The sequence below is a fragment of the Ornithorhynchus anatinus genome, chromosome 8, assembly GCF_004115215.2.
Source record: "Ornithorhynchus anatinus isolate Pmale09 chromosome 8, mOrnAna1.pri.v4, whole genome shotgun sequence".
NCBI classification, from domain to species: Eukaryota; Metazoa; Chordata; class Mammalia; order Monotremata; family Ornithorhynchidae; genus Ornithorhynchus; species Ornithorhynchus anatinus.
The window spans coordinates 48,135,539-48,157,357 of NC_041735.1; the positions used below are offsets into that span (position 1 = coordinate 48,135,539).

Sequence of the window (21,819 nt, forward strand, 5' to 3'; positions counted from 1 at the left end):
CCCCAAATAAACTATAGTAGTGATAGCATTTGCTAAGCGCTTAGGTAATTGTTCATTGCGTCTCATTACGCTATGGATTTACGGTTCATCAATCAGTGTCATTTGCTGAGCACTTAAAATAATGATAATAGTGATGGTTGATAAGTGCTTACTATGTGCTGTGTCTGTACAAAGCACAGGAGTCGGTGTAAGATAATCGGGTTGGACACAGTCCAAGTCCCACATGGGACTCACAGTCCAAGAGAGGGCAACGGGCGTTTATACCCATTTTACAGATGAGGAAAGCGACTTGCCCTAGGTCAAACAGCAGGCAAGGTCCCCTGACTCCCAGGTCTATGCTCTTTCCCCTGGGCCACACTGCTTCCCAATCTCCAGTGGTCGCCTATCTACCACCATATCAAACAAAATCTCCTCACCATTGGTTTTAAGGCACTTCTTCACTTTGCCCCTCCTACCTCACTTTCATTCATTCAATAGTATTTATTGAGCGCTTACTATGTGCAGAACACTGTACTAAGTGCTTGGAATGAACAAGTCGGCAACAGATAGAGACAGTCCCTGCCGTTTGATGGGCTTACAGTCTAATCGGGGGAGACGGACAGACGAGAACGATGGCAATAAATAGAGTCGAGGGGAAGAACATCTCGTAAAAACAATGGCAACTAAATAGAATCGAGGCGATGTACATTTCATTAACAAAATGAATAGGGTAATGAAAATATAGACAGTTGAGCAGACGAGTACAGTGCTGAGGGGATGGGAAGGGAGAGGGGGAGGAGCAGAGGGAAAGGGGGAAAAGAGGGTTAAGCTGCGGAGAGGTGAAGGGGGGGTGGTAGAGGGAGTAGAGGGAGAAGGGGAGCTCAGTCTGGGAAGGCCTCTTGGAGGAGGTGAGTTTTAAGTAGGGTTTTGAAGAGGGGAAGAGAATCAGTTTGGCAGAGGTGAGGAGGGAGGGCGTTCCGGGACCGCGGGAGGATGTGGCCCGGGGGTCGACGGCGGGATAGGCGAGACCGAGGGACAGTGAGGAGGTAGGCGGCAGAGGAGCGGAGCGTGCGGGGTGGGCGGTAGAAAGAGAGAAGGGAGGAGAGGTAGGAAGGGGCAAGGTGACGTAGAGCCTTGAAGCCTAGAGTGAGGCTCACCTTGCTTCTCTCCTTCTACAACACAGCCTACACACTTTGCTCCTCTAGTGCTAACCTTCTCGCTGTGCCTCCATCTCACCTGTTTCGCCACCCACCCCTGGCCCACATCCTATCTCTGGCCCAAAACGCCTTCCGTCCTCAAATCTGCCAAACGATTTCTCTCCCTCATTTCAAAGCCTTACTGAAGGCACATCACCTCCATGAGGCCTTCCCCGACTAAACCCCACTTCTCCTCATCTCCCACTCCCTTCTGCTTGGCCCTGACTTACTCCATTGCTCTTCCCCTCTCTCCCCGCCCACAGCACTTATGTATATATCTGTAATTTTATTTATTTACATTGATTTCTATTTGTGTTGTTATCTGTCTCCCCAACTCTAGACTATGAGCTCATTGTGGGCAGCGAATGCCACTCTTTATTGCTGTATTGTACTTTCCCAAGCGCTCAGTACAGTGCTCTGCACACAGTAAGTGCTTCATAAATATGATTGAATGAATGAATGAATGAATGAACGGTTTGCAGCAATTAGAAATGGGTGACTGCCCTGGAGCAGAAGCTTCAGGTAGAGCAAGGACAACATCAGGAACCACGGAAAACAAATGCCGCAGCTCAGCGAGGGCCAGCCTGCCCTTGTACAACGAGGCAGTCAGTCATACACTGGTCTTCTCAGCCACTCCCGCACACCTAGATAAAAATCTCACCATCTCTAGTGTCATCTTCGAACCCAGAGGACAGCTATATATACCTCCATGTGAATCATGAAAGCTGTGAAATTTGCCAGTGCTGAACATTCATATGTTAAGAGGAGGACAGCATTCTGCTATTCATAGTAATTTTTTAAATAAGGAACTAAAATAAGGTTCAGTCAATGTGATGATAATGATGATGATGGTATTTGTTAAGCACTTACTGTGTGCCAAGCACTGTTTTAAGAGCTGGGTAGATACAGTTAATCAGGTTGGACACAGTCCCTGTCCCACTTGGGGCTTGTCACCCGTTGCCAGGGACAGGTTCTTTCGGGAATCGGCACGGCGAGAGAGAGAGAAAGACAGGCCAGGGATGGAAAACCTGAGTTCTGTATAAAATTTATTCCGTGGGGCGAATTGAATTAATTTGTTATTTAGACGCGACAAATCGGCCTTCCCTTTTGGGAAAAATAAGGTGTTAAAGCTTCCCTTTTGGGAGGAATATGGTGCTAGAGCTTCCCTAACGGGAGGAATACACTGCTATGTTACTCGCGTGTGGCCGGACACCCGGGCCCACCCAGGCAGAACTCACTTATGGTTTACTCGCACGTGGTGAGGTGGCTAGTTCCCACCATGTGCGCACCCCACCCAGGAAGAATCCACCTTTGCGTAAAGTACGTATATGTGTTAAATATACTTATGAGTTACATACACTTATGCATTAAACCCAGTTACGCATTACCCACTTATGTGTTACTGGCACTTGGTGAGGCAGCTAGCTCCCACCCTGTTCACGTCCCACTCGGGAGGCACCCACTTAGGCATCAAATCCATTTAAACGTTACATACCCATGGTGAAGAGCCTGGCTTCCAACCCCAAGAGCGTTCAGCAGGATGGAACACTCACCCATCCCACGGCTCCTCACTTGTTGCAGGCAGAGCGGCCTTCTCACACTCAGGACAGAGGCGACCCACAGCCGACTGCTGCAAGTCCCGTTCCTCTGCACAGAAGGTTAGAGGCGGCAGGTATTTATCACCTGCGCCCTTAGGCCATTCCAGCTTCTGGCCTCAATTTATCCAATCTCTGCCCTCCCCTCCCCGGCCCCGCTTAATTTGGTTGGCACGGAAGCGAGGGACATCTTCTGTATTCCCAGCTTGGGCTGTCAATCTGGGAGTTTTGGCTGTGGGGATGGTATTCCACCCTCACTTCCGAGTTCCGCCTGCTGGCTCAGGAGGTCACGAGAAAGCATTTCACCTTGAGATGGTCCGTACCCCAGGGTCACCTTGGGACAGACCTCACACTCTTAATCCCCATTTTACAGATGGGGTTACTGAGGCTGAGAGAAGTGACGTGCCAGGGTCGCACAGCAGACATGTGGAGGAGCCGGAATTAGAACCCAGATCCTTCCAGTCCCACGTTCTATCCGTGACACTGCTTCTCCTATATGCCAGGGGCATGTTTTGCAAATTCAGGTCAAGTTATGCTCCAGAACAGTTGGGAACTGGTGGTGTACTGGAGAGGGGCTGGTTTGGGGTCAGAGGCTGCACATCTTCCCCTCATCCTGCAATCTAGGCCTGGCATGGAATCTCCTCTCTCCCTTGCTTCTTCATGAGGTCTAGCAACCCAGAATTGCTCCATGCCTCTCCTTCTTAGTTATCTGCCTATAGACCAAGTTGGGCCCCATTCCCCATGGAAGTGGCGCCCCTCCTCACAAGGATCTAGATAAGAACACAGTGGCGATGGAGAAGTATGGGCAGCAGCAAGGCGGAGTGGCTAGAGCAAGGGTCTGGGAACCAGAAGGTCATGGGCTCTAATCCTGGCTCGGCCACTTGTCAGCTGTGTGACCGTGGACAAGTCACTTCACATCTCTGAGCCTCCATTCTTTCATCTGTAAAATGGCGTTAAGACTGTGAACCCTATATGGGACAGGGATTGTGTCCAACATGATTATCTTGTATCTCCTCCTGTGCTTAGAACAGTGCCTGGAACATAGTAAGTGCTTAAATACCATAATTATTATTACCAACACGATTATCTTATTTACCCTGGTGCTTAGACTAGTGCCTGGCACATAGTAAGTGCATAGTAAATGCCATAATCATTATTATTATTATGGAGCAAGCTGGGGGTCAGGGTTCCCCCCTGCACCCACCAGAAGAAGGGCTCTAAACTCAGGTGAACTTGAGTAGGTTTTTTTTTAATGGCATTTGTTAAGCACTTCCTATGTGTCAAACACTGTTCTAAGGGCAGGAGTAGATACAGCTTAATTAGTTTGGACACAGTCCTTGTCCCACATGGGGATCACACTTAATATAGGAAGGAGAACAGGAGATGTGAGGCACAGAGAAGTTAAATGATTTGCCCAAGGTCACACTGCGAGCAATTGGCAGAGGCAGGATTAGAACCCAGATCCTCTGCCTTCTAGGCCTGTGCTCTATCCGCTAGACTACACTGCTTCTCCTCAAAGCTGTTGTCATATCACTTGCTAGACACTTGGCATAGTGTGTGGGACATCACGTGAATCTTGGAGTCCAGTGTGCTCAGGAGTTATCGGTGGCCACCCCTAATCATTTCCCGGTCCTGGCTTGCCTTGCTACTGTTGCTGTGGGCAGGGAACATGTCTGCCAACTCTGTTATAGTGAGCTCTCCCAAGCCTTTACTAAGTGCTCTGCACACAGTGAATGCTCGATAAACATGATTGATTGATTGTATTCTCTCCCAAGTGCTTAGTTCAGTGCTCTGTGCATGGTCAGCACTCAATAAATACGATTGATTGATCCAGCACTTAGTACAGTGCCTGGCACATAGTAAGCATTTAGCAATTATTATTATTATTAGAAGCAGCATGGCGTGATGGAAAGAACACAGACTTGGAAGTCAAAGGACATGGGTTCTAATCCCGGCTCCATCACTCATCAGCTCTGTGACCTTGGGAAAGCCACTTAACTTCTCTGTGCTTCAGTTATATCATCTGTAAAATGGGGATTGAGTGTGAGCCCCACATGGGACACCCTGATTACCTTGTATCAACCCCAGTGTTTGGAACAGTGCTTGACACATAGTAGAGCTTAACAAATACCATTATTATTACTATTATTATTGATAGATTGTGGCAACCATGGGGGCACCTTCTACCTGAAGCTGAAAGAGCACAGTTTTGGATTTAAGGTAAGGAAGGGCAGTTCTATCAATAGGCTGTTGCTTGATCATGGTTATAAGAAGTTGATTTCAAAGTTCATCCTGAACCAAACTTATTTTTTAACAAATTACATGGAGGCGGTATCACTTCAGCTCAGAATTTCAACTCAGAATCTGTTGCCGAAACACAATTCACAGTCCTGCTAAACTTTTAAATAAATCCCCAATTAATATTTGTCTTTAAGAGACTCTATAAGGAAAGGACCCTGATTTAAGCGATCTGAAACGGTTATATAGTCCAATGCCAGGAAATATTAGAAATAACCAAAACAGAGTTTAATTTTCTGTAGAAGAAGGTTCCTCTAAATAAATGATGTTCTGAGTTGTCCAAAACAATCGAAAGGAATTCTTTCTAAGTCAACTGTTCTTCAATACAAGCCTTGTTGAAGCTCTCAGACTCAAAATGGCTCAGCTGCTGTCTCCTTTATCTTGTTCATCAGATTTTGGCAACTGTTTTTTTGACCTACTTAGCAGAAACACAGCTTGGGCTTGGAGTTGAAGCTAACCTACTATGTGAAAAATATCTCCAGTTCCAATGAAATAACAGTTCACTTTGCAATGTTGCCCAGCTGATAATATCACTGCTCAGAAATTCAATGTAAATAATGAAATTGTAGATCTTATACTTTGAAAACCCAGTTTTTTGGTATCCTAACACTGGTAGATTAAAGTGCCTCTCTTTGGCCAAAGTTTCATATATGGGCCTGTCACTGTGACATTTTTTGTTTTCTCCTGCCTAAATTCTATTTTCTCTATTGTTATTTAGTGAAGTAGTAACTAAGCCCTTTGTAGTAACCGGAGAAAAGAGTGAAGCTCGTTGTGGACAGGGAACATATCCGCCAATTCTGTTGTATTGTACTCTCCCAAGCGCTTAGTACAGTGCTCTGCATGTAGTAAGTACTCAATAAATACCAACTGATTGATTGGAAGATGGAATATTAGAATGCTTGATTTGGATTACCAGCAAGCCCAAACATTTACCCCAGAAGCAGTAGGGGTAGTAGTAGTAATATTAATAAACAAATACTGTAAAAACCGTGAAGAATGTACACAGAAGTGGGAATCGTACATCATCTGAAGTGATATACCTCAAATACCAATAACAGTGATTGTTACTAAAATTATTGCTATGACTTGGAAAAAGAACTCCGTCTTCATTCTTTCTCCTTTTAATCTTTGTGTTTTTCCTCTCTAATTATTTCTCTTTTTCCGATTTATTTGTTTCATTTTGAAAAGCCCACAGATCTCTGATTACATGCCCATGTGCTGTCTCCCGTGAGACATTGAACTGTGAAGAAAGGAAGGGGGATTTTCCCCTCTGTGCAAATTCAAGCAAGCTATATTGTGCTGGCTTCCCCTGAGGGGTAGAGATAGATGTGTGTGTGGCAGGGAGTTTATTTATTCATTCAGTCATATTTATTGAGCGCTTACTGTGTGCAGAGCACTGTACTAAGCGCTTGGGAAGTACAATTCAGCAACAGAGACAATCCCTGCCCACAGTGGGCTCACAGTCTAGAAGTGTGTGAGTGTATGTGGGGGGGAAACAAAGGGGAGGGGGAAATAGAAGAAAAGTACAGAAAGTAAAAAAAAAAAACCATGAAGGATATATGTTTAAGAGCAGAGAGAGTGGTTTTTAACTATTTTAACTTAATTAAAATAACTTCATGAAATTGTTTCTACCCATTTCTGATTCTTCCCAGTCACCAACTCAGAGAGAAATTCCTGACCATGGTCTTTAAGGTACTGAATCAGTTCTCTTTACTCCCTACCTTTCCTGCCCTTCTCCCATTACAGTCCTGTCAACCTCACGCTTCTCATGCCAGTCTACTCACTGCGCCTCATTCTCTTCCTTCTCACTGCTGATCTTTTTGTCACACGCTCCCTCCTTCTTGGAGCCCCCTTCCCCTTCACTCCTAGCAAATCATTGCTCTCCCCATCTTCAAGACCAAGAAGTAGCATGGTCTAGTATGGGCCTGGGAGTCAGAAGGACCTGGGTTCTAATTCCGGTTCTGCTCCTTGTCGGTTGTGTGACCTTGCGGGAGTCATTTCACTTCTCTGGGCCTCATTTGTCTCATCTGTAAAATGGAAATAAGATTGTGAGCCCCAAGTGGGACAGGGACTGTGTCTAACCTGATTAGAGTGTCCTACCCCAGTGCTTAGTACAGTGCCTGGCACATGGGAAGTATTTAACAAAGACCATAGAATTTTTTTTTTTAAAAAAAGCCCTCATGAATTAATATCTCCTCCAGGAGGCTTTTCCTGATTAATCTCTCATCTCATAGAGGAGTCACTCTATTCCCCTCCCGACCAAAACTTCAGCCCTTCCACGTCACCAAAGCACTTGGATACTCAATCCCTCCCTCCTACAACCCGGTAGCATTTCTGCCCTCTGTTACTTCCCCCTCTTTGTAATTTATTTTAGTGTCTGTTTCCCCTGTTAGATTGTAAGATCTTTGTGGAATTTGTTAAGCATATACTCTGTGCCAAACACTGTATCCAGCACTGGAGTAAATACAAGATAACCAGGTCCTACATGGGGCTCACAGTCTAAGTAGGAGGGAGAACAGTTACTGAGTCCCTATTTTGCAGATGAGGGAATTGAGGCTCAGAGAAGTGAAGTGACTTGCCCAAGGTCATACAGCATGCACAGGGCGGAGCTGGGATTAGAATCCATGTCTTCAGACTCCCAAGTCTGACTTCTAGCCACTGGTCCATGCTGAGGCGCCTCTGACCTGTCTTTGGAGCCTGTGGGCGAGTAGGAAGCTAGCGAGTGGCATTACCTTTAGACTCCACTGCTGGATCCCCTCCAGCCCTGTAGGATGGAGTGCGCTAGCTATGGCTGCCTGCCTTGTTGTCGTCTTTGACTCCCCTCGGCCTTTCAGTCAGTCAGTCATATTTATTGAGCACTTCCTGTGTGCAGAGCACTGTCCTAAACGCTCAGGAGAGTACAGTACAACAATATAACAGACACATTCCTTGCCCACAGCAAGCTTACCTCTTGTGATCTGGCCCTATGTCTTTCCAGTTCTTCCTCTACAGTATTTCCCAGATCTGTGTCCCCCAACTCTGTTGTACTGTTATACTGTTCTCTCCCAAGCGCTCAGTATGTGCTCAATAAATACTATTGAATGAATAAATAAATATGACCGATTGAATGATCGAATGGGTGATTGACTGACTTCCTCTCCATTGCATTACTCAAAACTGCTCTACTGCATCTGTGTCCTCTACTGGTGTCCTGCCTCTGGCTTCTTCCCAGGTTACTCCCTGCTGCCCTTATCATCCTAAAATGCCCACTGAATGCATCGCTCCCCTCCCCAAACCTTAAGCCCTGTCTGAAGAAGAATCCTACAATCTAATGGTAGGAGATTAGCCCACCTAGATAGTATACATATACAGCCCCATAGCACTTAGTATATACCTGTAATTTTATTTATTTGTGTTGATGTCTGTCTCCCCCCCTCTAGACTGTTAGCTCCTTTTGGACAGGGATTGTCACTGTTTATTGTTGTATTGTACTTTTCCAAACACTTAGAACAGTGCTCTGCACACAGTAAGCACTTAATAAATATGATTGAATGGATGAATGGATGGATGGATGGATGGATGAAAGTTGCTCTTTAGCAGGTCTAGACTATAAGCTAACTTGTCTACCAGCTCTTGTTATATTGTTATATGGTACTCTCCCAAGCGTTTAGTACATTGTCCTACCTACAGTCAGTGCTCAATAAATACCACTGATGGATTGATTGATTTGAAGATGGGGAGAGATGTGGCTCGAAAGTGGAGGGAGCCCCACTCAGAAAAGAAGGTGTTCCAGAGCACTGGAAACAGGAGAGTTAAGGGTAAGGTACCATAGGGAGGTGAACTGGAGAGGAGTGAAGAGCATGAGCTGGGAGTGGTAGAAAAAGATAGTGGAAAGGCAAGATAGAGACAGCTGGCCTTGAAAACCTTGAATCCAATGGCCAGGAGTTTGTCTGACATGGACAAAGATCGGATGTCATTGATAGTTTTAGAAGGTGACTTGGGGAACGGATGCCGATAGACTGAAAGGGGGAGAGGATAGCAAGAGGGAAAACAAGAAAGAGATTGGTGCAACTGTCCAGCCACTGATGGCAGCAGCTTGTAACAGGATGGTGGCCATAGAGGAGGAGAGGACGAGGAGAATATCTGAAATATGGAGAAGGATTGAGGGACCAATTGGATATGGGAGTTGAAAGACAGAGTTCACGATGTTATCAAGGGTCCAGGCTATGGCATCAAAACAGATAAGTGCAGAACATTTACCAGCCCTATGGCGGCCTCTCACACCAAACCAAAGCATCCTAGCCCATCCCGGGATCATCTGAGAAGCAATTTAAAAATACAGTTTGAAAAAATGGGATTTATTATTGTTAGGATGGGGATTTTTAGATAAAGAAAAAATCTGAATTTCTATAGCCTGCTAAAGGGTAACAGAAAAACGGTAATAATATAGATCGAGTGCACATGTATACACACACATATACACAGAGACAATAGACAAAAGAAAGCTTCCTCAGAGGTGATAGGTGATTTTTCACACCTTTTTCACACCTGCTAAATGATAGGTCACACTTAGTTAAATCTCCTTTGTTCATTTGAATGAGAGGTTTCACATAAAATTCACCCTTGTCTGTACAGACCGCTTCATGAGTATAAGCCTTGAAGTTAGAGGCAAAAACCTCTGAAATATGAAGTCAGGAAAATCGGACATAGCAAAATACCTCCAGAAGTATTAGTATTTTTTGAGCAGCATCTGTGTGTGAAGCCCTGAATTCAGCACTGGGAAAAATATCCTGGTGAAAATTAGACAGGAGGCCTGGTCTCCAAGAGTCTCTCAGTCTGAGAAAAGAAGTCAAGAAAACTATCCTGACAAAAGGAAAGAAATACTTCTAAAAGACACAAGGAGGATATCATTTTTTAACTTATTTTGTTGTCTCAAGCATTAAGGATTCTCCCTATGCTCATTCAATCATATTTATTAAGCTCTTAGCGCTAGGTGCTCTGCAGAATACAATATAACAGAGCTGCTAGACACTTTCCTTGCCCACAATCTAGAGGGAAGACAGACATTAACAGACAGACATTAAATTACAGATATGTTCATAAGTGCTTGGAGAGGATGGGGCATTGTTCAGGCCAGAAGATGAGTTAATCATTTAATTTACAGATCAATCAATCAATCAATGTGCTGCAAATATTGGTAATATTGATGCTGTTAATGGTATCTATTAAGTGCTAAGAATTTGGGAGAATACAGTAAAACAGAGTTAGTAGACACATGCCTTGCCCAAAGAAGCTTGTAGTCTAGAGGAAGAGAAAGATAATAATAGTAATAATAATAATATCTACTGATATCTCTCCCCATCTCCACTTTCACATCTCCTCCTGCCTTCAAGGTAATTCTACTTGGATGTCCTCCCGTCACTCAAACTTAACATGTCCAAAACAGAGCTCCTTATCTTCCCACTCAAACCCTGTCCTCCCCAAGACCTTCTCATCACTGAAGACGGCACCACCATCCTTCCTGTCTCACAAGTCTGTAACCTAGGCATTATCCTTGACTCCTCTCTCTCATTCAACCCACATATTCAATGTCACCAAATCCTGTCGGTCCCACCTTCACAAAAGTGCTAAAATCTGCACTTCCCTCTCCATCCATACTTCTATCACGTTAATACTATCACTCATTCTATCCTATCCCACCTGGGTTATTCGTTCATTCATTCATTCATTCATTCATTCATTCATTCAATCATATTTACTGAGTGCTTACTAAGTGCAGAGCACTGTATTAAGCACTTGGAAAGTACAATTCAGCAACAAAGAGAGACAATCCCTGCTCACAATGGGCTCACAGTCTAGAAGGGGGGGAAAGAGATGACAGGGGGAGACAAGGGGAGGGGGAAATAGAAGAAAAGTACAGAAAGTAAAAAAAAGGACATATGTTTAAGACCAGAGATAGTGGTTTTTAACTATTTTAATTGAATGAAAATATCTTCATGAAAATAATTTCTATCCAGAAAGGGTACTGGTGTTCATTGCATTAGTAAAAGAAATGCAGCCATCTACTTTTATTTAGCGAGTGAGCTGAACCCCAAGACCATCTTTCACCACTTTCACCCCTCAGCACTTATGCACGTAACTTTGAATTATATATTCAAATCTTATATTAATGTCTGTCTGCCCCTCTAGACTGTAAACTCATTATGGGCAGGGAATGTGTTTGCTAATTCTGTTGTATTATACTCTCCCAAGTACTTAGTACAGTGCTCTGCACATAGTAAGTGCTCAGTAAGTATTAATTGATTGACTACTTAATGCAAGCAAGTTATCCTGGACAAACTCAAGATATCAGCCATTGAATTTATATATTGGTGAGATAAAGAGCCCTGAAGGATGGTAGATTATTGTAGCGCAAATAGGTGTGATGCTGAATGGACTAAACTCCCACTATCAATGCCACCAATGTTAAAAACTGACTTTTAAGCCACTTATCTGCTGTGTGACCTCAGGCAAATACCTTCTCTGTGCCTCAGTTACCCATCTGTAAAATGGGGATTAGGACTGTGAGCCCCATGTGGGTTAATGACTATGTCACACGTGTTTAGTTTGTATCTAGAATGAAAGTTCATCATTGGCAGGGAACTGGTCAGCTATTTCTCATGTAGTGTACTCTCCCAAGCACTTAGAGCTGTGCCCTGCATATAGGAAGCACTCTATTAATACCATTGTTTGATTGATTGATCTACCCCAGTATTTAGAACCATGCTTGGCACATAATAAGCACTAAACAAATACCATTAAAATAAATAAAATAAATCATAAATATATACATATTTGCTCTGGGGCTGGGAGGGAGGATGAATTAGGGGAGCAAGTCAGGGAGATGGTGAAAACAACTCAGAATTCAGTCAATTGTATTTCAGTTAATCGTATTTACTGAGGGCTTTCTGGGTGCAGAGCACTGCATTAAGCAATTGGGAGAGAACGATATAGCAGACACATTCCCTGACTACAAAGCAGCTCACAGTCTAGAGGAAGAGACAGACATTAATATAAATAAATAAATTGAAGATATGTACTTAAGTGAGCTGGGGCTGGGGTAGGGGGTGATGAATAAAGGGAACAAGTCAGGGTGAAGCAGAAGGGAGTGGGAGAAGAGGAAGAGGAGGGCTTAGTCGGGTAAGGCCTCTTGAAGGAGATGTGCCCCATTAAAGCTCTGAAGCAGGGGAATGTAATTGTCTGTCGAATATGAGATGGGAGGGAGTTCCAAGTCAGAGGCGGGTTGTGGGCGAGAGGTCGACAGTGAGATAAATGAGATCAAAGTACGCTGAGAAGATTGGCATTAGAGGAGTGAAATGAGTGGGCTGGGTTGTAGTAGGAGAGTAGCGAGGTGAGGTAGGAAGGGGCAAGGCTTTAACGTCAATGGTGAGGAGTTTCTGTTTGATGTGAAGGTGGATGGACAACCACTGGAGGTTCTTGAGGAGAGGGGAAACATGCCTGAAAGTTTTTGTAGAAAAATGATCCAGGCAACAGATATCAACTCCTTACAGGTCCTCAAAACTCTGACAAAAGAACCAAGGACCAGGCAACCAGCGGTGGAATGCTAAAGCTGAAGAAATCAAAGTTACCTAGACTGTCATCCACTCAGTAAGGACTCCTCAGTATACCTGAAGAAGCCACTTACATCACCTTCCAATCTACCCATGAAGATTGAGGATAGCTCCACCCTGATTTCTTGTAAGGCGGGAATCAATCCTGCAGAGATGGCAGCAACATTTCAACAATCTCTTTAACACATTCTGGACTATTGTAAGAAAAGCCCAACAATTTAGAGACTCTGCAGCAGGGGTTGACATGGGGTCTTTACACCCCTTTCGAGGAAGACACCCCCATAGACAAAATTACCGTGAATAACAGTGATCCGATGCCACATCAGCAGAGGTCTCTATGTAAGCCCGTAAGCAATTTAAGGGCAGGGAGCACGTCTACCACCGCTGTTGTACTCTCCCAAGTGCTTAGTGCGGTGCTCTGTGCACAGTAAGCACTCAGTAGATACAACTGATTGATTGATTGATGGATGGATTGAGCACATGCTTAAGCTTCTCTTTATGTAGAACCCTGAGAAGAAGGTACTGTGTTTTTAAAGATGCCACTGTCCTCGCCATCTTCAAGAAGAAAGGTCAAAGAATGCACTTGAATTCATTCATTCATTCATTCAATAGTATTTATTGAGCGCTTACTATGTGCAGAGCACTGTACTAAGCGCTTGGGATGAACAAGTCGGCAACAGATAGAGACAGTCCCTGCCGTTTGACGGGCTTACAGTCTAATCGGGGGAGACGGACAGACAAGAACAATGGCACTAAACAGCGTCAAGGGGAAGAACATCTCATAAAAACAATGGCAACTAAATAGAATCGAGGCGATGTACAATTCATTAACAAAATAAATAGGGTAACGAAAATATATACAGTTGAGCGGACGGGTACAGTGCTGTGGGGATGGGAAGGGAGAGGTGGAGGAGCAGAGGGAAAAGGGGAAAATGAGGCTTTAGCTGCGGAGAGGTAAAGGGGGGATGGCAGAGGGAGTAGAGGGGGAAGAGGAGCTCAGTCTGGGAAGGCCTCTTGGAGGAGGTGATTTTTAAGTAAGGTTTTGAAGAGGGAAAGAGAATCAGTTTGGCGGAGGTGAGGAGGGAGGGCGTTCCGGGACCGCGGGAGGACGTGACCCAGGGGTCGACGGCGGGATGGGCGAGACCGAGGGACGGCGAGGAGGTGGGCGGCAGAGGAGCGGAGCGTGCGGGGTGGGCGGTAGAAAGAGAGAAGGGAGGAGAGGTAGGAAGGGGCAAGGTGATGGAGAGCCTTGAAGCCTAGAGTGAGGAGTTTTTGTTTGGAGCGGAGGTCGATAGGCAACCACTGGAGTTGTTTAAGAAGGGGAGTGACATGCCCAGATCGTTTCTGCAGGAAGATGAGCCGGGCAGCGGAGTGAAGAATAGACCGGAGCGGGGCGAGAGAGGAGGAAGGGAGGTCAGAGAGAAGGCTGACACAGTAGTCTAGCCGGGATATAACGAGAGCCTGTAGCAGTAAGGTAGCCGTTTGGGTGGGGAGGAAAGGGCGGATCTTGGCGATATTGTAGAGGTGAAACCGGCAGGTCTTGGTAACGGATAGGATGTGTTGGGTGAACGAGAGGGACGAGTCAAGGATGACACCGAGATTGCGGGCCTGCGGGACGGGAAGGATGGTCATGCCATCCACGGTGATGGAGAAGTCTGGGAGCGGACCGGGCTTGGGAGGGAAGATGAGGAGCTCAGTCTTGCTCATGTTGAGTTTTAGGTGGCGGGCCGACATCCAGGTGGAGACGTCCCGGAGGCAGGAGGAGATGCGAGCCTGAAGGGAGGGGGAGAGGACAGGGGCGGAGATGTAGATCTGCGTGTCATCTGCGTAGAGATGGTAGTCAAAGCCGTGAGAGCGGATGAGTTCACCGAGGGAGTGAGTGTAAATGGAGAACAGAAGAGGGCCAAGAACTGACCCTTGAGGAACTCCAACAGTTAAAGGATGGGAGGGGGAGGAGGGTCCAGCGAAGGAGACTGAGAATGACCGCCCAGAGAGGTAAGAGGAGAACCAGGAGAGGACAGAGTCCGTGAAGCCAAGGTGAGATAAGGTATGGAGGAGGAGGGGATGGTCGACAGTGTCAAAGGCAGCAGAGAGGTCAAGGAGGATCAGAATGGAGTAGGAGCCATTGGATTTGGCAAGAAGGAGGTCATGGGTGACCTTAGAGAGAGCAGTCTCGGTAGAGTGGAGGGCACGGAAGCCAGATTGGAGGGGGTCTAGGAGAGAATGGGAGTTAAGGAATTCTAGGCATCGATTGTAGACGACTCGTTCTAAGATTTTGGAAAGGAAGGGTAGTAGGGAGATAGGACGATAACTGGAGGGGGAAGTGGGGTCAAGAGCGGGTTTTTTTAGGATGGGGGAGACGTGGGCGTGTTTGAAGGCAGAGGGGAAGGAGCCCTTGGAGATTGAGTGGTTAAAAATGGAAGTTGAATTGAATGAATATTGTGGTAGGTACTTCCTTCGGGTGCTAGGCTTTAGGGGTGCCAATATTTCATTTTAAGAGAGGAAGGGTACTGAGGGACGGAGCTAAGAGAGGTGGAGGAAAATATGGGAGAAAGAGAAAAAGGGAGTGGGACAAGAGAAGCAGCATGGCCTAGTGATTAGAGGATGGGCCTGGGAGTCGGAAGGACCTGGGTTCTAATCCCAGCTCTGCCACATGCCTGCTGTGTGACCTTGGGCTATTCACTTGATTTCTCTGAGCCTGTTACCTCATCTGTAAAATGGGGATTGAGACTGTGAACCCCATGTGGGACCTAGGCTGTGTCCAACCTGATTAGCTTGTATCTACCCCAGTGCTTAGTACAGTGCCTGGCACATAGTAAGTGCTTAACAAATACCTTTAGGAAAAAAAAAAGGAAATGAGGGTTTTTGTCTGGGAAGACCTCTTGAAGGAGATGTGCTTTTAATAAGGATTTGAAGGTGGGGAGAGTGATCTTCTGTCAGATATGAAGGGGCTGGGTGTGTTGGGGGGGGGGGGGAATCTTTGGGCCAGAGGGAGGATGTCGGCGAGGGGCTGGCGGCAAGATAGATCAGATGGAGGTACAGTTAGTAGGTTGAAATTAGTGGAGCAAAGTGTGCCGGTTGGGATATACATGCACCCTCTTTACCAGGAACTATCCTTTATCCAGAAGTTTATCTAGTACTTTATCTTTCCTCTTGTTTTAAGACTTGTTGTTGTCTTATGCTGCCGAGTCGTGCCCGACCAACAGCGATGCCATGGACACATCTCTCCAGAATGCCCCACCTCCATCTGTAATCGTTCGGGTCTTCCACGTGGTAAGCCTGAGTCTCCACCCTCGAATCTTTCCCGTGCCCCTGCTGCCCAGAACAGGTGAGTTTTGACTTGTAGCAGATGGCCTTCCACTTGCTAGCCACTGCCCAAACTGCGAATGGAATGGGTAGACCTCTGTTTGACTCTCCCATCCATAGTCGAGTCTGGTAGGGTAATAATAATAATAATGTTGGCATTTGTTAAGCGCTTACTATGTGCCGAGCACTGTTCTAAGCGCTGGGGTAGACATAGGGGAATCAGGTTGTCCCATGTGGGGCTCACAGTCTTAATCCCCATTTTACAGATGAGGGAACTGAAGCACAGAGAAGTTAAGTGACTTGCCCACAGTCACACAGCCGACAAGTGGCAGAGCTGGGATTCGAACTCATGAGCCCTGACTCCAAGGCCCGTGCTCTTTCCACTGAGCCACGCTGCTTCTCGAGTACTGGAAACTCTCCAGGTGCGACCCTGAGAGGAGGTTTCAAGACTAGCTCTATAGAACACAGATATTTATTTTACCGTGCCTCTTCCAGGTTTATGTAGAGGTTGCTGAAATTTCCCACTATTTCCATCTAATTGAGTTCTGTACCTTCTTCAGTCTCATCTAACAGTCCTTGATTACTTTTCTCATTCTGATCAGGTGTTCCTCTATGTCCCATACCCCAACCCACTTTGCGAATCCTAGTGGAAATTAAAAATGGACTAACATAAAAGTATATAAACTATATATTTTAGAATGACTGTTACTATTTCTGTGGTGTCAAAAACATATATCTAGAGACAAATTGGTAAATGCCAAGAAAATGTCTTCCAAAAACTTTGTAAATAGGTGGTGCAAAACATTTCTCATGTTTCAAGAAAGTGACCACAGATTACATGCTTCCCATCAGAAGAAACTGCTGCATTTTGGCCTTTGGGAAATGCAAGAGCTGCTGAAAATGATAATTATCAATTAATGGTATTTACTGAGTGCTTACCATGTGCAGAGCACTGAATTGTATGTTTGGAAGACTGCAATACAACAGAGTTGGCAGACATTATCTGGCCACAGGGAGCTTAAAGTCTACGGGGGGGAGACAAAAGCATGTACATATATGCTGTGGACTGAGGGTCGATTGCTCAAAGGGAACAGATAATAATTATGGTATTTGTTAAGCCTTTACTATGTGCCAAGCACTGTTCTGGGGTAGATACAAGGTTGTCAGGTTGTCCCACGTGGGGCTCACAGACTTAATCCCCATTTTAGAGATGAGCTAACTGAGGCACAGAGAAGTTAAGTGGCTTGCTTAGTGTCACGCAGCGGACGAGTGGCGGAAGTGGGATTAGAACCCATGTCCTCTGACTCTCAAGTCCATGCTGTTTCCACTAAACCACGCTGTTTGAAGCGCATAGGTGATGAAAAGGGAGAACAAATAGAGGAAATGAAAGATGAGTTGGAGAAGGCCTCTCAGAGGAGATGTGATTTTAATAAGGCTCTGAAGGTGGGGAGAGTGGTGTTCTATTATACGTGAAAGGGAAAGGAGTTCCTGGCCAGAACATATTATTTCCATGTTTATCAGAATTACAGGTCAGCGTTTTGAACCAAATGAAAAATAAAAAAGCTCTCCTTTGTGATATCTGTAGTATATGGAGCAGTTGCACGTTGCCTTTTAGCTAGTAACAGTATCTTAATTATTCCTTTATTCATTCAGTGGTATTTATTGATGCTGTACTAAGCACTTGGAATGTACAATTGGGCAACAGATAGAGACAATCCCTGCCCAATGATGGGCTCACAGTCTAAAGTGGGGAGACAGACAGCAGAGCAGAACACAACAAAAGAAGACAACATCATCAAGATAAATAGATTCAGTCCAATCCAGGAAGTTTTACAGGATACATGGCCGACCAAAACCTAGACAAGTCGAGGATGAGCCAGGACAATGAACAACAGCGGGATGGGCCATTTATTGGACTGAAACTTGTGAAGGTGCAGCCAAGAAGCCTCCAAACTTGGCTCAGTGTTCCTTACACGGAAGCGATCCAATCCAAACCACCGTGTTATTGTATTGTCCTCTCCCCGGCGCTTAGTACAGTGCTCTGCACACGGTGACAGTGCTGCTGACAAAGGCACAGGAGGCCCTCTGGCCATGTGGCTCCTCAGCGGGCTGAGGAGCGGCGGCGGGAAAGAAAGGAAAGAAAGACAGGGAAAAAGAAAGGAAAGAAAGGGAAGAAAGAAAGGAATGAAAGACAGGAAAAAAAGAAAGGAAAGAAAAGAAAAGAAAGGATTGAAAGACAGGAAAAAAAAGAAAGGAAAGAAAGGAATGAAAGATAGGAAAAAAGAAAGGAAAGAAAAAGGAATGAAAGAAAGGGAAGAAAGAAAGGAAATGAAGGAATGAAAGATAGGAAAAAAGAAAGGAAAGAAAAGAAAGGAATGAAAGACAGGAAAAAAGAAAGGAAAGAAAGGAATGAAAGACAGGAAAAAAGAAAGGAATGAAAGGGAAGAAAGAAAGGAAATAAAGGAATGAAAGATAGGAAAAAAGGAAAGAAACAGGAAAATAGAAAGGAAAGAAAAGAAAGGAATGAAAGGGAAAAAAGAAAGGAATGAAAGACAGGAAAAAAAGAACGAAAAAGGAATGAAAGGGAAGAAAGGAAATAAAGGAATGAAAGATAGGAAAAAGGAAAGAAAGCAATGAAAGGCAGGAAAAAAGAAAGGAAAGAAAGGAATGAAAGACAGGGAAAAATGAAAGGAAAGAAAGATCGGAAAAAAGAAAGGAAAAAAGGAATGAAAGAAAGGGAAGAAAGAAAAAAAGGAAAGAACTGTAGACTGTAAGGCCGCTGCGGGCAGGGATTGTCTCTCCTTACGGCTGCACTGCCCTTTCCAAGCGCTTACTAGAGTGGCCTGCATATAGTAAGCGCTCAGTAAATACCAACGCAGGAATGAATGAATGAGAGGAAGAAAAAAAGGCGCCTGGCGCAGGCGCAGAGGGGCGGGAAAGGTTGGCGGCCGTGGTCCGCGTGCGCGCCGGAAGTCGGCTGGGGGGGGCGGGGCGGGGCCGCGCGCGGCGGGGATGGGGGGCGGGGGGGGGGCCGCGCGCGTCGTGCGGCCCTCAGGCCTCCAGGGCCCCGGGGGAGCGCGGCCGCCCCGCCCTCCATCGCCCCCATCGCCCCGGTCGCCCCGGTCGCCCCGCCCTCCATCGCCCTCCATCGCCCCGCCCCAGCGCGTCTGCCCGCGGCTCCGCCTCCTCCCGCCTCCTGCCCCCGGGACCCTCCGCCACCTCCGCCTCCTCCGCCTCCATGGAGCCCGCCCGACCAGGTAGAAGGGCGACGCCGCGGGGGCGGCGGGCCGGTGCCCCGGACGGGCGGGCGGGCGGCCTCCGTCCCTCAGGACTCCCGGATTCCCCGCTCCTCGGGCCCCGGGCCGCCCCTCAGGCCGTCGTCTCTCTCCTCTGAGCCCGGGCCGCCCCTCTGACCCCTCCGCTTCTCCGCTCCTCACACCCGACGCTCCTCGGCACCCCCGACCCTCAGACCGCCTTCTCAGACCCCGGGACGCCCCTCAGACCCTTAGACTCTCTCGGCCCTCAGACCCCTCAGACCCCAACTTGTCAGTTCCCCCCGCCCCTCAGACCCCCACTTCTCAGCCCCTCAGACTCCCCTCCCCTCAGACCCCCCTCCCCTCAGACCCTCAGACTCCCCTCCCCTCAGAGCCCTCAGACCCCCCCCCCCCATTTCTCAGCCCCTCAGACCCCCCCGCTCCTCAGACCCTCAGACCCCCCGGCCCTCAGACCCCCCCCCCATTTCTCAGACCCTCAGACCACCCACTTCTCAGACACCCCCGCCCCTCAGACACCCCCAGCCCTCAGACCCCCCCCGCCCCTCAGACCCCCCCCACTTCTCAAACCCGCCAGCCCTCAGACCCCCCACTTCTCAGACTCCCCCGCCCCTCAGACCCCTCACTTCTCAGACCCTCAGACCGCTCAGCCCTCAGACCCCCCCGCCCCTCAGACTCCCCCCACTTCTCAGAGCCTCAGACCCCCCGGCCCTCAGACCCCCCACCCTTCAGCCCCTCAGACTCCCCGCCCCTCAGAGCCCCCAGCCCTCAGACCCCCCCATTTCTCAGCCCCTCAGACCCCCGGCCCTCAGACCCCCAGCCCTCAGACCCCCCCCATTTCTCAGACCCTCAGACCACCCACTTCTCAGACCCCCCGCTCCTCAGACACCCCCAGCCCTCAGACCCCCCCCGCCCCTCAGACCCCCCCCACTTCTCAAACCCGCCAGCCCTCAGACCCCCCACTTCTCAGACTCCCCCGCCCCTCAGACCCCTCACTTCTCAGACCCTCAGACCGCTCAGCCCTCAGACCCCCCCGCCCCTCAGACTCCCCCCACTTCTCAGAGCCTCAGACCCCCCGGCCCTCAGACCCCCCACCCTTCAGCCCCTCAGACTCCCCGCCCCTCAGAGCCCCCAGCCCTCAGACCCCCCCATTTCTCAGCCCCTCAGACCCCCGGCCCTCAGACCCCCAGCCCTCAGACCCCCCCCATTTCTCAGACCCTCAGACCACCCACTTCTCAGACCCCCCGCTCCTCAGACACCCCCAGCCCTCAGACCCCCCCCGCCCCTCAGACCCCCCCACTTCTCAGACCCGCCAGCCCTCAGACCCCTCACTTCTCAGACCCTCAGACCCCTCACTTCTCAGACCCTCAGATCCCTCAGCCCTCAGACCCCCCCGCCCCTCAGACCCCCCCCCCACTTCTCAGAGCCTCAGACCCCCCGGCCCTCAGCCCCTCAGACCCCCCGCCCCTCAGCCCCTTAGACTCCCCGCCCCTCAGAGCCCCCAGCCCTCAGACCCCCCCCATTTCTCAGCCCCTCAGACCCCCCGGCCCTCAGACCCCCAGCCCTCAGACCCCCCCCATTTCTCAGACCCTCAGACCACCCACTTCTCAGACCCCCCGCCCCTCAGACTCCCAGCCCTCAGACCCCCCACTTCTCAGACCCCCCGGCCCTCAGACCCCACACTCCTTGGACCCCGGGCCGGTCCCCTCCTTCCCTCCCTCCCTTCTGCCTCCCCCCCAGACGGCCGGTGTGTCGGCTTGTGGCCCGTGCAGGGGAGACCCCCAGAGGCCCCTTCCGACCCCCGACTCCCCCCCTTGCCCGTCCCGGGACTTTGGGCCCCGCACCTCCCTCATCTCCCCGAGGGAGAAGGTGGAATAACCCGATCACCTCGTACCCCCCCCCCCCCCCCCAGCGCTTACATCACTGCCTGGCACATAGTTAAACACATAACAAATACCACCATTATTCTTATTACTTCTCTGGGCCCCCGTTGCCCCCTCGGTAAAATGGGGATGAAGACTGTGAGCCCCACATGCAGAAACCTGATCACCCGGTATCTACCCCAGCGCTTAGAACGGTGCCTGGCACATAGTTCAGTGCTTAACAAGTACCATAATAGTAATTATTATCCTCATCGCCATCAGAATAGCAATGGCATTTGTTTAAGCGCTTACTGTGTGCCAAGCACTGTTCTAAACGCTGGTGTAGATAATCATAGTAATGGTATTTAAGCATTTACTGTGGGTCAAGCGCTGTTCTAAACGCTGGTGTAGATGCTCATAATAATACTGGTATTTGTTAAGAGCTTCCTATGTGTCTAGATAATCATAATGATAATGGTATTTTTTAAGCACTTAATATGTGTCAAGCACTGCTCTAAGTGCTGGGTGAGATAATCCTAATAATAATGGTATTTGTTCAGTAATGTTGGTGTTTGTTAAGCGCTTACTACGTGCAGAGCACTGTTCTAAGCGCTGGGGGAGATAGAGGGTAATTAGGTTGGCCCACGTGAGGCTCACAGTTTATCCCCATTTTACAGATGAGGGAACTGAGGCAACCGAGAAGTTAAGTGACTTGCCCACAG

General features: G+C 47.9%; 1 protein-coding gene across 2 annotated transcripts in view; it reads left to right on the forward strand.

Moving 5' to 3' along the window:
- The first annotated feature begins 18,982 nt into the window (after window positions 1-18,982).
- The window catches only part of CMC1 (C-X9-C motif containing 1), a 61,511-nt gene continuing 58,674 nt past the window's right edge, over window positions 18,983-21,819 (forward strand). For both annotated transcript variants that reach the window (XM_029070956.1, XM_029070957.1), the window contains exon 1: window positions 18,983-19,220. In XM_029070956.1, coding sequence (XP_028926789.1) covers window positions 19,202-19,220 — 19 coding nt within the window. In that variant the 5' untranslated portion in view covers window positions 18,983-19,201. The remainder of the gene's footprint in view (window positions 19,221-21,819) is intronic.